Raw genomic sequence first — 16,932 nt, forward strand, 5'->3', positions numbered from 1 at the left:
AACACGATTTCCTATGACTTCAGTTCATCAAGAATTTTCTCCCTTTTTTGGATTCTTCGTTCATTTTGGAGGCTTGCAAGAAAGAGAAAAGTGGTCTGACAACCCTTGGTGAGTAATCAGTATAAAAGTGATCATTTTGGGGGTGAAGTTAATGAATGAGGGAGTGAGAATCCAAAACAAGTGGTGGGTTGTTAAATCACTAATGTGATGGAGAACCAAGTTTTTAGGTACTAGGTCTTGGTTTTTTTTTTTAAGAGAGTCTTTTTTTATCTGTATATTTGTGTGTGTGTGTTTGTGTGTGTGTGTGTGTGTGTGTGTGTGTGTGTGTGTGTGTGTGTGTGTGTGTGTGTGTGTGTGTGCGCGCGCGCGCGCGCGCAGCCTGTTTAAATCACTGACAGGTCACATAACAGCAACAGGAAAGAAAGGTGGGATTACTGTGGAAAAAGCTGCAAAGGCTTGGATTTGTATCTATGTAGGAATTGTGACATATGGAAGATATGTTAATTAAAACATAGAAACAAATAGGTAACAGATGGAGTTGTTGTTGCAGTAACATGCCGAAGAGGATCAATTACCTTAAGACAAAAGCACACAAACAGTTTGAAGCTGGATTGAAGGACTGCCGCAGGTTTATACCTTAGTGCTGCTGTATGTTGTAAATATAGGAATTCAGCAATATCATAATTGTCTTGATTTGATTGTGCACGTAGCTCTGAACCGCGCTGCAGAAATGTATGCCTTTGATGCTGCTGCCCTTTTGTGTTTTAATAATAATGATGCATTGCTGTTCTTTGTGTTGTGCAGAGTGGGAAATAATATCCTTTTTTTAATCATGCCTTTTATTGTTTCCTCACAAAAAAAAGTCTACAGCAACCTAAACAGTGACAAATAGTTATGTGTGCAGAGGATAACAGATGACAAGATAGTTAAAGTATATTAAAGAACTAGAGATAATATTGTTGTTTGTGACAGCAAAGAGATTGTTGACTGTTTTTCATTTTTCTCTGTTTTGAACACGTTTTTAAAAAAAAAATTATGTAAAACAAGTCGTGTAAAACAAAACAAAGAAAATGAAATTAATGTCACCTTATACGACTAATTCAATGAATATGTTGTCATAAACAGCACAAAAATTAGTAGGTTGAAGTAAATTTTTTTCCACCAGTTCTCTGCTACTCATCAATTAATTCATGAACTTTATCTAATAGGGTTTTTTCAATACTTAATTGCAGTTAGCATAAATTAACATTTGTTCACATACGCTGTTGTTCATACTTATAGCATTCTTACAGTATTTATAGAATTTTTAGACAGAAAAATAGGTAAGTATAAGTAATAATAGAAAAATAAAGAGAGAAGAGGATAAAAAAGGAAAAAGAAACAGGCTAATATAATGATGCATATAAACACAAAATTCAATTTTATTTATAAAGCCCATTATCACAAATCACAATTTGCCTCAGAGGGCTTCATAAATATACATATACATATATGCATATATTTAACTTGAATAATACTTTAATATTGTTTACTCACGGGTTAGAGTAAACGTATGTAAGTTTTGAGTTATTTGTGGTAAAGATGGTGTCATAGAGGTGAAATGACAGACAAAAGACTAAATATAAATATAAAGGATTCTGTTTCTATGGGTGTTATAGCGAGAAATGGAATTTTGCCAGCAGCATTTTACAAAATTTTGTTTTGGATCCCACAGAACCAACTGAGGCTGTATGAACTGTGTCCCGGTGCATTTTTCTTCATTCAGGAGTATTAACTGAATCTAGCCTGCTGCTTTTCCTTAATACCCGTCTTTACTTTACTAAGAAACAGCACAGCTCAGTGACCCGTTATCTCTATCCTTTGGAGATACCATGAGTAATCCGACCGGGTAAGGAAATTAGAAAACATATGGTTGACTAATCTACATTGCAGTATGCTGTATCATGATGCTGAGGTATATGTGTCCTTGTAGAGATGATGCACAATCTGCTGGAGATGAAAAAGAGCGTGAAGGTGAGTTGCTCTGCTTGAAGATTAAAGCCCAGTTGGAGGATTTGCTCTCCGACAGCCACCTGGCAGAGGACGGCTTCCTGCTGAAGCATGTGCAGAGGAACAAGCAGGGCTACGTCAGTCTCAAGCTCCTCACCTGTTTGAAAAAGGTATCACTGCCTAACAAAAGCAAGATTTTGTGTGCTCTCCGTTGTGTTTACATTCCAGCAGTTTGAATAAAATCGATCCAGTGATATGCAAACAAAGCTGAGGTTGCCAATGTTTGTCTCAGATAAAGGTCCTGACCTCGAACTGGTGCATGACTCTCGCAGGAGCAGAGCGCTCAGAGCTTCTGGAGGTGAACGATGAACGCACCAAAGTGAGGCGCAGAGAGCCGCTTCCCAAATGGCTGCTGTGCTCGCCCACCAGCAAGCTTCTCCTCGCCTGGAACCTTTGCGCAGGAGAAAACCTGGACCGTTCTTCCCTCTCAGAGAGGATCCTCCAAAAGTTCAGCGCACATGGCAGCGTCACTTCCCTCAGTATCCTGCATCCTGGAAAAGAGCTTCCAAAGGAGCTGCAGTGCTACGCCAAGCGCCACAAAGAGTTGGGCCAACATTTGTGTGCGGTGGTGAAGTTTGACTGTTTGGAGGAAGTTCGTAAGGCCTACGACGCCCTGAAAGCAGAAGAGGAGAGCGGCGAGGGCATGTGTGTGGCAACTTTGGGATTCCAGTCGATGCACCACAACAAGGAAGAACCATCAGACGAGAACCCACCTCGGGACGCACCTTCTCAGGAAAATCCACTTGTAACCTCAAAGGATTTAATCCAGGAGGAATCCTCTTTGTCGTATAAAGTTTCTGATGAGACTTCAGGCACATTTCAGACCCAAAAGTCCTTGGATAACTCAGTGCGAAGAACCTTTGAGCAGATCTCCACCAGCTGTAATAACCAGCCTTTCTCCGCTTTGAACCAGAGGTACAGTAAGAGGAGCTGGTGTTCTGGAGACTGCGATAATGTGAATTCTCCGAGCCCCTGGGTGCTGAGGCGCAAATTTGCAGCCAGTGCGTTAAACCCCAAGGTGGCTGGGTACAGAAACGCGCCCTGCTTGATGCAGAGAGTGCTGCGTCAGCCCCTCGGCCCTGACAGCACCAGGGGGTTTCAGAGGAGAGGGAGGCTGCTGTAGCAGGAGACTCTCTCTTGGAAATAATGACACCACCTGCGCTGAATAACAGATTTGTGGAGCAATAACAAAATTAAAAAAGCTGATGACGGAAATAAAATATCAAGGTTGCCGTTGGTGAGAGATTGTTTATTGTGGGTTTACATGTAGTTGTAAAGCACCAACAGATGGGGGCAGCATTTAGCTTTGCTTACAAAGTTTGTGATTTTAAACACTGTCCTTGTCAAGCTGTAGTTGTGTAGGAGGTAAGTACACTGCAAAGCATGCAAATTGACAAAAATACATATTAGATGGAGGTACAAATTGTTACACAAACTGTGCTGAAGTAAAAGTGTTTCAGATTCCACAGAGGCCCTGTTTTGAAACACCAGTGGCCTCCGCGCTCCACCTCAGCTCCTCTGGTCACAACTGCAAATTGCAATGTATATTTGTTCTTGGGTAAGGATTGATTTACCTTGTTACCACGCTCTCCAAGAAAGAGGTGTCGTCTTTCAACATGAAACGCTCCGCAAAAAAAGCCCCTCATTGTCCCGCTGCCTCTTTTTCACAAATGCCTGTTTAGATTTTGGGTTCTCTAAAAAGCACTTTTCCATTCTGCGAGATGACATTTGGCTGAAGGCGACTCGTCCAATCATCAAACCACATCTTGTGCAAGACGAGCGTAGTAGCAAGCGTTTGTGCCTTATTTCCAGCCTTTCTAATGACACCTCGACTGGAATGGTGTGTTTATAGTGTTACTGATTGAGGGCTTCCTTAAAATCTTGCCCAAACCTAAACAAAATGTGTTTCTTCACTCGTCCACGCCCAATGGAAAAGACTCAATCTGTTGTGTATGGGATTCTATCATATTCAAATTGGAAACATACCATGCTGGGTTTTTTTGCTCTCTTGTATATGCTGAACGTCAGACTGTCCTCATGACTAATGTAATCTTAGCTGTTGAGTGAGACTTTGCATTGTATACGGATCAAGTGTTTCTCCCTTATTGTCTCTGACTTGGTTTAGCAATTAACAGCTGTTGGGCTTTTATTGCAGCGGAGGCTGGTCTGTGAAAACTTTACACATCTGTGAGCAATATGTATAGAGTAGAGCGTTCCTTCTCGATGTCAGGAAATGTTTCTGTGCTGATAGTTCCTTTTCAAGGCTAGAAAAGCACGACATCCCCTGCTAACTGGAAGCCATTATGCATTTACATAGGCTCCTCAAGCCTGTAATTGAGGGGCATGTCAAACAAGTTAGTTATTATAATTCTCATGTTTTCTCAGTTTTTGGGGAGGGGATCTTGATGATTTTGCACCTGCTGAGCAAAATCTTTGCAGTGAGAAAAAGAGCGCAAATGTCCCTCGATTTGTTGCACAGTGGTAATCTTAAGGTCAGCACTGAAGGGTTTCACTGAGGTTTTTCTTTGTTTATTTGCACGTATATAGAATAGAAAGAAAATTGAGCCAAAAATGGCTTATGGAGATACATCCCCTATCAAAAAGAAAAAGGATAAAGACAAAAATTGCACAGTTGATCAAAACGTCAATACTAAGCAGTAGCACGGTGTTGATAGTTGATGATGATAGTTTGTGTTTACAATGTGAAATGGATTTGAAGATATGAGTGAAGTTCTGGGAAACACTCGGCAGGCCATGAGTTAGGTGTATATTTATATATGAATGTGAGTTTGTGTTGGCTTCACTTCAAACTTTACATGAAATTTAGTCTTTAGGTCACAAAGGAAACAACCTTTAGAATATTCAATACACATTTCTGCTGCGAGAGAAAGCTTCTGTAAAGATTACTTTGTTTTTTCCCCTTTTTCTCTCAGTCAACACTGCAGGAATTCAGCCACATCGCCGCCTCAGTAGTGGATATTTGCAAAGTGTGATTTGTGTATAATTTGGCCCAAGGATATCCAAGTGACTCACGGCAGTAGAATGAGATGTTTGTTCGCAAATAATTTGTTTCCTGTTGTGGCGCTGACTTCACAGCAGAGATAGCTGTTTTATTTCGACATATTTGGCTGAGGATTTCTGAAACATCAATTCTGCTTAGATCAACATTGTACCTGTAGATTTATTTGCTCCCAAAAAAGCACATGCAAGACTTTGTGTATCCTCCTTGCCTCTCCCTCCCTCACGACCGCTCCACTTGTCTTTAAGACTGGTTGTCCTTTGTTTATACATGACTGACCCCGCACACCTGACGCATTTCCCCCATGGATGGGGTATTTATTTAGATTGCAGTCTGGAGTGCCTGATACCTTCCAAAAGCACAACCATCTGCTCCTCATTTGCGCTCGAGGCTCAAGGGCTAAAACACTGGTTTGTATTGGAGGGGACGTGAACGTGAGATTCTCAACAACAACATCTCGGGTTTTATCTCAAGCCAACTGTAGATTGAATCATCATGAAATACCTCCGCTGTGATAATTCCACTTTACTGGGGTTAGTGTTGTCTTAGCACCATTTAAACCAATTGTGAACTTTCTTAATTCCTCCTAAAAGATTGGAAAACACTCACTTCGGGCAGACCCCCTTCTGCTCTGCCCAATTGAGGCTATTACCAATCGGCCACTTAAGATGGCAGACTCTCTAGCAGCAGAAGGTAAATGTAAGCCCTCGCTCAGGCCAAAGCATCCTTTAGTGCTCCTGGAGCTAGAGCCAGGGAGATTATCATGTCAAGAGTAATCCGACTCGGCCCACAAGCACAACTATGGAGGAGGAGGAGCAACAGTTGAGGGGGGGAGGCAGGAGGCAGAGGCATCAGAGAAGCTCTCTGCTCCACTTACGGTAACCACGCTCTCCCTCCTCACCCTAACCCATCTTCTCAATTCGCAGAGTTCCCCTCCCTGGAGCTGAAGAGAAGACCTGCCGCTGGAGAGGAGGTAAGGAGATGTGCGTTATCTTTACAAAAGCGCTGATGTGTGGAGATGAAAGCAGAAGGACAACAGATGGAATAAAAGTTAAGGCATCTGTAAGATCTGTTTATCACATGGCACTGTTTTGCTCTGTTCCTCTGTTTCAGGTGCAGGTTTGTGCAGAGAGTGTGCACAAGAAGTTTTGTATGGAGGCGCGTGATGACAGAAGTGTTCTAAAGTGAAACACATGCAGGTCAGGGGCTTCTTTAAACACCCAGCTCTCCTCTCTTTGAATGGATCAACCTGAGTGCAATGAAGCGCACGTTCACATTCAGAGGAATGCTGATCTTGATCTTTGCAACCTAAAAGTGTTCAATGGAAATGCAAATATGATAAAAGAATAAAACAGTCTGGACAGGACCTCCCATACTTGCAGGCACAGGGAGCTGTGATGATTTTCTTGGGAACAATCAGGAGTTCTCGCCCCTCGCTCCTCGCCTGTGATGATGATGGACTTACTCAGCCAGCACTTGCCTGTGGAGGTCAGCTGAAGACGACGCCACGCAGCTAAGTCTGGATTAGCCGGCCGAACGGTAAGGACACCACATCTTCTTTTGTTAGTTTAAGCCGGCAGCTTATGGGGAAGGCGTTAGGTGCCACTGACAGGGATGCCTCACCAAGTGCTTGAGTGGCAGAAAACACACGCTGGATTATCTGTATCAACAAGCGGCCCTCTCTGGAACCACATGTCAATAGCGCCGACCGGCCTGTCACGAAATGTTTGCAGAGCGGTTACCACTGATTACAAGGGGGCATGTTGAAAAAGCAACAATAATAAATTATTATTATTATTTTCTTGCAAAATTTGAACAATCTCTCACCACAGAGGCAAGTTTGTTTTGTCAGGGAGTTTTTTTTTTTCCTGTCACTTCTCCAACATGGTGGTTTACCTCATTATCATGCGTAATTGCTCCTCAAATGCTCTCTGGCTTTTCTTTCCCAAAAGTTGGATCTGTACTTTGAACGCTTATGAACTTTCACATAATTATTATTCTCTTGCAGTCATCCCTTTTTTTTTTTTTTTTTTGCAGAGCTGCACCTTTAATAGTTTAAATAATTAAGAGGAGCTGGATCAGATTGCTGAACTTGTCATCTAAAAATATAATGAAGGAGCTCTGAGAGAACTTGATGTTACTCACTGTGGGCATTTTACTGAAGTGATGATCCCCCTTCTCACTAAGCCCATATCATACTTAGAGATTATACCGTATCCAGCGGAGCTCCAAGAGGCCGGATAGAGGTTAAGCCTGAAGTCAAATGAGCCGTTCAACTGTCATAACCTGCCAAAGCTGGTCATAACTGCATAAAAAATGAATGGGAGGCTGAACTCCTGCATGGCTCGTCATCGCCTCATCAGCGTTTTTTGGCAGATCCTTGGCAAAATATACAATGTGCATGCAAATAATTAGTATGTTAGCACTTTGAGGAGAGCACAGGGTTATAAACATGTATAACGCCATCATATTTCAGATGTTTGTACTTGCTTGTGCTTGCTCGCGTGGGTCATATTTGAAAGTGGTATTCAGCGCGTGCCAGATGGCAGTCAATCCTTTTTTGTAACAGCAACATCGATGTGTTTAACATGGGTTTAGAGGCGATGCTGTTGTGTTAACAGAAGCTCTGGCATAGACAGATTAGCAGCCAGCTTATGGACTCCTCTTTAGAAAGTAGCCAAGACAACAATCATCAATCTTACTACGCACAAAAAAATGATGAGGCAAGATGATGTTTTCCTGCCAAGCCTCATGTAACCTCTTTGTCTGTTCGAAAAGACTATTTAAATGCATGTCAGAGCTGCACCTTGACTCAAGCATTCCCAGAATAGCAAAGGGCAGACAAATTAGGACAGGTGTCAAATGTGCATCTATAAGCGTATCGTCCCCTCGCAACTCGTTAACGCCTCCCTAGCGGCAGCAGGTTTGAGATTTCGTGCTAGGCTGTTGGGTCACTGGATTAATCTGTATAAATCCGTGAGATGTGATAGTGAAGCTTGCACAATAAAATCTTTTTAACCACCATATAGTAGATAAACTCTGAGCAAATTGGCTTGATTTCTTTCAAAAGTGTGGGAAAAAACTTAACGAGCACTTGAAAATTAGCAAGAAATGATTAAAGTTACAAGAAAAAGTTAACAAAGTTAACAATAACAAGGAAAGTAAAGAACAAAAAGAGACATGAAAATGACCTCTGGAAAGTGCAAAAAACCAAAACACAACCCTGTGACATAATTTTGAATGTGTAATTATAAGAATTATAAATGTATTTTTTTGGAAATTTTTCTTTTCTTTTTTTATAATATCTAATAATCTCAAGGTTTATTTTCCTTACTTTTTTTCTCTAAGTTGCTCATTGCCTTCTCCCGTGTTTTCAAAAACAAATCAAACCAATTTTCTGACGTTCCATTGGTTTTAAAAGCTTGTAAAAGGTGTCCAAACGCAGCACAACAAAACTGATGTCAATCCAGATTCTAAAGAGTTAAAAAGGATGCGGGAATCAAGTTTAGTATTTACTAGTGTTGTAAGCATTACCTGATTAATTGTGATATGATTAAGGTCCGTACATATCAAGTTATTTTTTTTTTTTTTAAATCTGTGAATTGCCGGCTGACATTCCCGTATTTAAAAGGCTGCACCCGGCTGAGTTTTAATACTAGAGGGATACTGGTATCATATGAAAGTAGAAGACTTGAGGAATCCAGTGGTATTAACCACAATGAGCTTGCTTGTCAGGAAATGGGCTAAATAACTCCAAAGTTAGGCTAAATTTTGTAGATGAAAAAATGTCATGGGCATTTTAGATGGCTTCCTTGACCTCTGACCTCAAGATATTTGAATTAAAATGGGTTCTGTGGTTACCCATGAGTCTCCCCTGAACTGATGTGTTTTTCTGTCGTTTGATTCCTAATTAAGACGATCTGGTAACAATTTCTTTACCTTGTCAATATGGACTTTAGAACTGTTTAGAAATGCAAAATAATGGAATTGAAAACGTGATATAAAAATGCAATTATTATTGAAATTCTGCAATTAATCACAATTTTAAAAATGATTCATTTCAATCATTTGAGTCCTTGAGTATTTACAGAATGTTAGTAAAAAAAATGTATTCCTTTTTGGGTGTTTTCAACCTTTTTTTTTCTTTCTCAGTAATGAACAGCAGCTTTCTCCCAAACAAGGAACGGGCTTGTTTTAATTATCCTTTTGGTTACTGAGTGACAGAATGCAAGCCAACAGAAGCCATTGCCCAGCAAAATTACAGCGCAGTCTAACCTAAGCCTTTTCAGTTGCATTAGAACCAAGGCTGGATTTAGAACAGCCAATCCTGGCTCAGAACATCCACTTTATTTTACAGCCTTTTTGGCCCACCCCGGTGCCAACACAACACATCTTACCCACCAAATTCATCAATCTTCCGCTTCATTATTCTGACTGGAAGCAGGTTTTAGACGTTAGAAGAAGAAGCAATCGGTGGCCCTGCATGCTGGCCTAACTGGAGTTAGAGGTGTCTGATGGATTAACACAGACGCACACACAGCAAGGCCCGAGCTCCGCCACCAACACTGCAGCCAGGTGTTAACCCACGTGACTGCAGATAAAGCCGGCAGGCATTAGTGCTAATCCCGCCCTGATCTTTGGAATATGTCCCTATTACCTCTCCAAGCACTCTCTAGCTGTCCCCAGGCCTCCTGATGCTCACTTAAGAGGGAAAAGACAAGACAAGGCCTCTCTAGGACTCCCTAAAGCACGTTGTTTCCTTGGAACAACACAGTAGGTGCCTTTTCCCGCTGTTTGTTATGCTCCTGTTATCTTTGCAATGCAGGTATTTATGGGGTGTGTTCAGAGCAGTGCAGAGACAGGCGGTCACATGGGTGGAGCTGAGCTGAGACACAGCGTGGTAATAATGTTCTGTAGGTAGAGGCCTCGGGTTGTGCAGTGGCAAAAACACAACCTGTAGACATTTCTAGATATCAAGAAGCAGAAGGGTTATGTAAGATGGATTATCTAGTGTTGGTGCTGCTGGGAGGGTGTGTGAGCCCCGGAGGTGAAGTGGGTGTCTGGACAACAATGGAAGGTTAGACTTTGATTTCGACACAAGCCCGTGCCATATGATTCGGGGAAAAAGTGAAACCAAGTGCTGCTCGTGTGTGTTTATGGTATGTGTGAGTCACAGCGAGGGAGAGTGAGTAAGACAGGCTGTATTGAGGGAATATATAGGAGCAATTTCTATGCAGTGGCAAGGCATAAAAGTTGCTATCTGCTTTTTTTTCCTTTTGCAGCACAAAGGCGCTCTTCATTCACTTCCTTTTCTGTGATCTTCTCCCGCTGTAATCATGTCACACTGGTCAAGATCCAAGCAAGCTGACAAGAAGGCACCCCCTGTCCACTGGCTTCATTCAAAAGTGTTAACCACAGACGCCCCTTATCCCCATTTTGACAGATCTCTAGTTCATCTTCCATAGGCTTGTGGCATTCTGTTGAGTGTCTCCTTCTGGCATGGGAGGGAGGGAGGGAGGGGAGGGCCCGGGTGCCATGCTGCTGTAATTACATTACCGCCGGCTTAGCAGCGCCATTGCCACTGACCCAATTATTCCTTGAAAACATCAATTTTATTGTGTCATTTGAAATAATGGCGATCTTTGAGGCACAACAAGAGCTCGGTTGAGGGTTGAGGATGGGGCTCCGACTGCATGTGTCGGGGAATACATAATGTCTCAGGAATGGCTTTGACAGACGGAGGAATTCTTGGCCAAGCAGTTCACTTTCATGCGATGCCTCAAACATCTTAATGATCATCTGGGACTGTTTTCACTCAGCTGGTAGCTCTTCAGGTGACATATGGCTGACTGCAAACATCAGGTGTGCTACATCTGACATACCTCGTACTCACTCCCACTCTCACTGGAAACACAAAACCCCTAATGAGAACTTTCATGCGTGCAGACGTTGTCTCCTCGTGAATGGATGGTTTTTCTACGTTTGTTTTGGGCCTCACATGTTGGACCGGCCTCATCTGCACAAACAGGAGCGTGCATGGGCACATCTGATGCTTTGTGAGGGCCAAGACATGTGTGGGAGCTGTTGGAGTTGTCTTAGCGACTCATCTGCACTTTTATGTCTCAGTTTGAGGATGGTTTTTCCTTCTGCTGGGATGTCCTCTGGGGTTCCGCTATATCCTCTGCGTTGTTGCTCGTCTCTGTTTGCTGGAAAACAGCAGCATTTGTCCTCACAGGAAGCGTGCTGCTCAGTCATGTCTTTCCGTTGCTCTCCTAAGAAAACACCGGTGCCCCTTCCTCCTATCAATATCTGTATATTTATGTCCATGACAGCGGGAGGCCAGTACTAGATATTAAATGTCTGTGGGGATTAATCATCTGTGACCATCTGAACAAGCTACACAATGCTCCTTGGCACTTTTATTGGCGCCAATCGACTGCAGATGGGACTAATGTCTTTCTGAGTGGAGTAATTATGACAATCAAAGTGTCTTCAGGGACATGAGATTGGTGTTTGATGACCGGGCTTCGTCCAGTGTCAGCGACCGAGACATCGGAGAGCTCATCTGTACTTTACGAGCTAATTGTTTTATCAAGATGAGCCACGGAGCTAACAGGTCACAGACACTGATGTATCACGGCTGTGTGAAACGGCTAACTCCGAGGCTGAGTAATCATCCCAAACTGACCCATTAATAGCATAAAAAAACAATGATCTCATCCTTTGCCATATATCATCACAAACTTGCTCATTTTAAATCAGAAATGTATCATATTTAGAGTGGGAGCAGCAAGATTTCTGGTGCTGGGAGTTGGTGTTGAACCAACAGAAACAAAATAAGACTTTCCACTGAGGCTTCTATCTATCACGTCTGCTAATTAAATACAAGAGTGAGAAGATCAGACATATAGCGGGGCACCGGGTAGCATTCTGCAGCAGCCAGGGCTCCACGTCTGATTTACATAGACCGTGTGTCAAATGAGGTTGTTAGCTGAAATGTTTGACTTTCAAATGAATACCATTCTACCCCTTCATTGTGCAGAGGCTTCTTACCACGTCAAACCCATATGGAATTATGAGTGATGAGTCAAGCTTTGACTGATAGGACTGGTTGTACCTGTTTATACGCTGTTTATACCACTGCAGCTCATGCACGCAGTGTCTTTGTATTTTCCTTCTGCGGTGTCCAAAACAGTCAGACACTGTGGAGCGCTATCCCAATTTGCATACAGTTCGTCTTTTGCAAAACGAGAATTCCAACAGAAAATGTTCCCGTATTTTTCATAACCTTTTCCTGTTTAATGTGATCTCCAGGACACATGCTGAAAGTTCAAACCTCCGCAAGTTAGTCATTTCAGATTTTTGTTCCTATACTAAACTCGACAGAGATATGTGACATTTCGTCCCATTGTAAACACTCCAGCGGCCTGTATATGCACACTACAGAATCCAGTCTGGCAAAACACTTTGTGAGGTGGTCTGGATTTGCTGTTAGTCGCTGCCAGTATACCATTTCCGGCTCTGGGGAAATGTTCTCCTCACTGGTGACATGATATGAAAAATACAAAGAAGTGAGGTTGTAAAACTTCTCAAATACCTGCACCATGACAATAAGGAGGGAGAAAACACAGCGAATTACTCCTGCAAATGGAGTTTTTGTGGCTGCTGTGGCGCAGTGTCTAGTGAAAGGGAGGGGCGGTATAAGATAAAGGGATGTACAAACACATATGCTCGCTGAGGCCTCATCATACAGAGCATTGTAAATAGGTGTGGCTCCTGAAAAGAAAGCATGGATTTTCCCTCTTTTTTTAAAAGGAAGGTTCGGGAACATTTACTCCTGCAAAGAAAAGTGTTTTTCCCTCAGAAATGGAGAGAAAAAGCTTATATTGTCATTCACGTCAGGTATTTTTTGATATGATACACAAACTTTGAGGAGGTTTCGAGGGGCAAGGGGTTGCAAAACTAATCCCACCTGCCTTCAGTTCAAATAAGAAATTGCAGTTACGTTTTTTCCTTTTCAGGCAGCCGCGATTAAACACACACTGCATTCTCATGTGTCAGCAAGAGACGTCAAGCTCGCGGATCATGAACCCACTTAGGGTGAAAATGAGCTGACAGCCAAATCAGAAAAAGTAAACTGACGGTAAAATAGAAAGCCCCGGTGAGAGAGGTGGATTTATGGGAAGGTCAAAGCAATGTCATGGCACAGGAGATAACAATTTTTGCATTGTTCTCTTTGCTTTAATGTGACAAGTTGAGGAGATTTGTTTACACGAGTGAAGGTGTGACTGCTCGAACATGTCTGACATTTGTCCGTTCTGCCTCTCTCCGCAGAGTTTCAATGCTCCTCCACGTTCTAAGATGAAGTTATGGAAAAGTGCTACTTTTGCCTTCATGCTCTGTGGCGCAGCCCTGTCCATCCTCCTCGTTAGAAACATGGCCACTGTTGGACATTTCAAACCTAAGACAAAATATCCGTACGAAACCTCATCAAGACAGTCATCATCATCAGAATCAACATCCAAAACCTCAACACCATCACCCTCATCATCAGCAGCAGCAGCAGCAGCAGAATCGACAGTGTTGTCCCGGCAGATGGGTGGTCCTCATCGGAGACCCCGCTCAGCAGACGACATGAACTCTCTCCTCTCAGAGTGTAAGATAAACTGTTATGTCTTCCTTCTTGTCTGGTGTGAGATAAGGTGTTGTGTGAAAGGGCAGCTGGGGCTCAGACAGGACACTTTAGCACCTGAGTCTATTGTTTATAGAGCAGGTTTTAATGTCTCTCAATGAGCCACAGTCAATTAGCACCTCATAGTTCACTGGCTCTCCATAGAGCCATCTGAACCTTCGGGGGAGGACGACACTTTCCTTTGGTTTCAGACGGCCTTATTGAGTGGCATTTGTCAACAGCACTTCGCCCACAAAATGAGCGAAATGTTTGTGAATCAGTCAGTCATACTGCGTTACTTTGAATTCATGAGGAAAACATTGTTTACCTCATATGCTTCCATGGAAAATGGCCAACAGATTCATTGATTGATTGGGGACAAAGTCAACAACAGCAAAACTACTGGCCAAATCACAATGATTGTTTACAATAACCTTTGTGCAGAAAGCCGCTGCGTCACATTCGTAAAATCAAACGACGCTGAGCAAACTCTACCTTTACTGATTACTTTTAAAACCACTTTAAAAAGCCCCACCTAAAAAAAGAACATTTTAGTGTAAGTGTACACTATATTTAGAATATTCTCACGACTTTATTTTGCTGTAAGACGGCCCTTACCTGCTGGTACTTGAAGCTGTTATATCAAAAACACCAAACTCCATTAAGAAAATCCGTCATTTTACTCCAGTGAACAGTGGAGCTGTTGGTCTACGCTGCCTCCATCAGCTATTGTGTAAGGTAAAGTGGATCAAATACTCAAATATAGTGTACACTTAAAATGATATTGAATTTTTCGATGCCTAAAATATATTTTTTAGCATCCCTGCAGTAAGACTTGTTCGATTAAAGATGTTAGCAAAGCAACACAGGTCATGAAATAAGCACAACAGAAATGTCAGATAAGTCCAACTTTTATGTTAGATACAATTAAAAATGACAACAGAAATAAACAAGTTTGCCAAATTGACATATCAATACAATTTAAAACAGTAGCCAGTTCGAAGGCTCATATAATCCAAGCCATATACTCCGTGCTTCAGTAACTCATAGGCCCACATTTCCGCCAAACCTTTACCACTTTTACCTGAACTGAAAGTGAAACTTATGATCTCCTCAAAGCCAGACTCCAACACTATCATTTTTCAAACTCTCATGGCAGCACATTACAGCTTTACTCCTTCTGTTGTTTACTTTTCACATTAAAAGACCAACTTAAATTACTTAAACCAAATTTGCTAAGAAGCGACTCAACAAAATAGCTTACACAAGTTACAAATGCTTACCTTCAGAATTTACCCGGTAATCCTATGGCTTCGCTCACTAATCTCAGAGCCCTCTCCATTTAAGATCTGGCTCCTCGTGGCCACAATGTTTGTTCTACACCTGCGAACATCAGGAAAATCTCAGCTAGATCTCAACACTGTTAGGCTCTCACAAAACAGCATCACGTGGATTTCTTGCTCAAGTTGAAACATTTTAACTCATGCACTTTATTAGCGTCCATTGCTTCACCCACTACAAGCGTGCATCCATTCACACCTTTGTATGGACTTTGTAGGTAATCTCGCCACATTAAACACTCACGTCTTGTTCGGTGTGAAGACAGCATGTGGCTGTATGGTGAAAAATGCATGTTTTTGGGAGGTACTGAACATACGATGTATGTAAGTAGGACTTGGATTGTGACACGCAAGATGTGTGGGAGTTTGTAAATGGATGCTTGCTTACAAATTCAAAGTAACACGGCATGACAGATTTGCAAAAGGTCATTTTGTGGGCATTGCTTTAAATAGGTTTCAAGGAACTCTTTCTGTGATGGTGCTGATAAGATTTGTTCGTAGCTGTCATGATGTCAGATGACAAAAAACTTCTGTTCTTCTGTTTACATTTGACTTTTCATTATCCCTCCAACTACAGAATGCTATCTGTGTGAATCAGATCTGATTCTTTTGACAAAATCACAGAAATAGAATCACAGATAATCCCTCCAACACCTGTCTCAGACTTCATTTATCTCCTCTCTTCCAGTTTCCGTGATGTTTCAGAGCTTCACAGAGGGCGAGCTTCAGCATGTGGTCGGGACCTTGCTTGACAGGAAGAGAAGGAAGAGTCGGCGCCTTGGTGAGAACCAGGCCCGAAGGACTAAAAGAGCCCGGAGGCCTAAGCCCTGCTCTGTGAGGGAGCTGGAGCTCACCGTGAGTGAACTGGGTCTCGGCTATGAGAGCGACGAGACGGTGCTGCTGCGCTACTGCAGCGGCAAATGCACGGCCCACCGGCACAACTATGACATCACCATGGAGCACATGATGCAGACAGGCTTCAGGAAGAAGGGCCGCAAGGACAAGGTCAGCAAAGGGCCCTGCTGCCGGCCCATCGCTTTTGAAAAGGACTTTTCCTTCCTGGACAACAAGAGCCGCTATCACACAATACAAAATGTGTCGGCGAAGAACTGTGGGTGTGTATGACCCACAGAAATGGACCGCTCCATGCTGCTCTCAGCCACAGTTTGAAGAGCTGAACATGAATGCTGTTCAAAGACAAAATGTGGAATATAAACTCAAGGAAAAGAGGAAAGGACGGGGATATGATTGTGGCTGCTACACTGCGGCCTTTTTGTGACAGGCAGACTTTTTTTTGGCCGTCTGTCAAAACGAATTGGAACCAAATCACATAAACAGCAAGCGCTGTGTTTGTGTGGCTTCCATATAAAGAGACAGAAAAAGACTGTTCACACCAAATGCATTTTTATTATCTTTTCTATCTGTGTAGTAACACTGTAAACTGTGGTGTAACAACAATGTAGCAGCGTTATGTTTGTGATATAACATTTGAGTCGTAGTACATGCGATAGATGAGCTGTGAGCCACCAGGGACTAGATTGTTGCTGTTACCACACTTCATATCCTCCAGTGGGCGTTCACTTCAGTAAGTCCAAATTTTGTAGTTTACATCATTATAATAGGTGACAGTAAATAATGTTTCAGGCAAAGAAAGTGCTCAAAAATCAATCCCAGAGCCATAAATGAAACAATATAACATATAATTCACCAATGTTTACTTTAAAGGTCTAGTGTGTAAGATCCCAGGCAAAGTTTGTATGTGGGGCCCATGTGGGCAGTAAATGGGCTGAAAAATGGGCAATGTGTGAGATTACACATGGTTTCATGTCAGTGGCCATTATGGAAGATGTGGA

At 42.4% G+C, this 16,932-nt stretch overlaps 2 protein-coding genes across 3 annotated transcripts; both read left to right on the top strand.

The window, feature by feature from the left end:
• The first annotated feature begins 1,871 nt into the window (after window positions 1-1,871).
• larp6b (La ribonucleoprotein 6, translational regulator b) lies at window positions 1,872-3,172 on the top strand. The gene is made up of 3 exons (XM_042497264.1): window positions 1,872-1,888; window positions 1,973-2,159; window positions 2,282-3,172. The coding sequence occupies exons 1-3, from the start codon at window positions 1,872-1,874 to the stop codon at window positions 3,170-3,172; spliced, it is 1,095 nt and encodes a 364-aa protein (XP_042353198.1).
• A 2,810-nt stretch (window positions 3,173-5,982) lies between these two features.
• Window positions 5,983-16,353, top strand: LOC121950874 (neurturin-like). Of its 2 annotated transcripts, none has more exons than XM_042496961.1 (4): window positions 5,983-6,041; window positions 6,182-6,607; window positions 13,403-13,724; window positions 15,768-16,353. In XM_042496961.1, the coding sequence occupies exons 3-4, from the start codon at window positions 13,430-13,432 to the stop codon at window positions 16,202-16,204; spliced, it is 732 nt and encodes a 243-aa protein (XP_042352895.1). In that variant the 5' UTR covers window positions 5,983-6,041; window positions 6,182-6,607; window positions 13,403-13,429; the 3' UTR covers window positions 16,205-16,353. The 2 variants fall into 2 exon arrangements, with proteins under 2 accessions (XP_042352895.1, XP_042352894.1); XM_042496960.1 differs by having other exon boundaries at window positions 5,989-6,051.
• The last annotated feature ends 579 nt before the right edge of the window (window positions 16,354-16,932 follow it).

The sequence above is a fragment of the Plectropomus leopardus genome, chromosome 12 (assembly GCF_008729295.1).
Source record: "Plectropomus leopardus isolate mb chromosome 12, YSFRI_Pleo_2.0, whole genome shotgun sequence".
Taxonomy (NCBI): Eukaryota; Metazoa; Chordata; class Actinopteri; order Perciformes; family Serranidae; genus Plectropomus; species Plectropomus leopardus.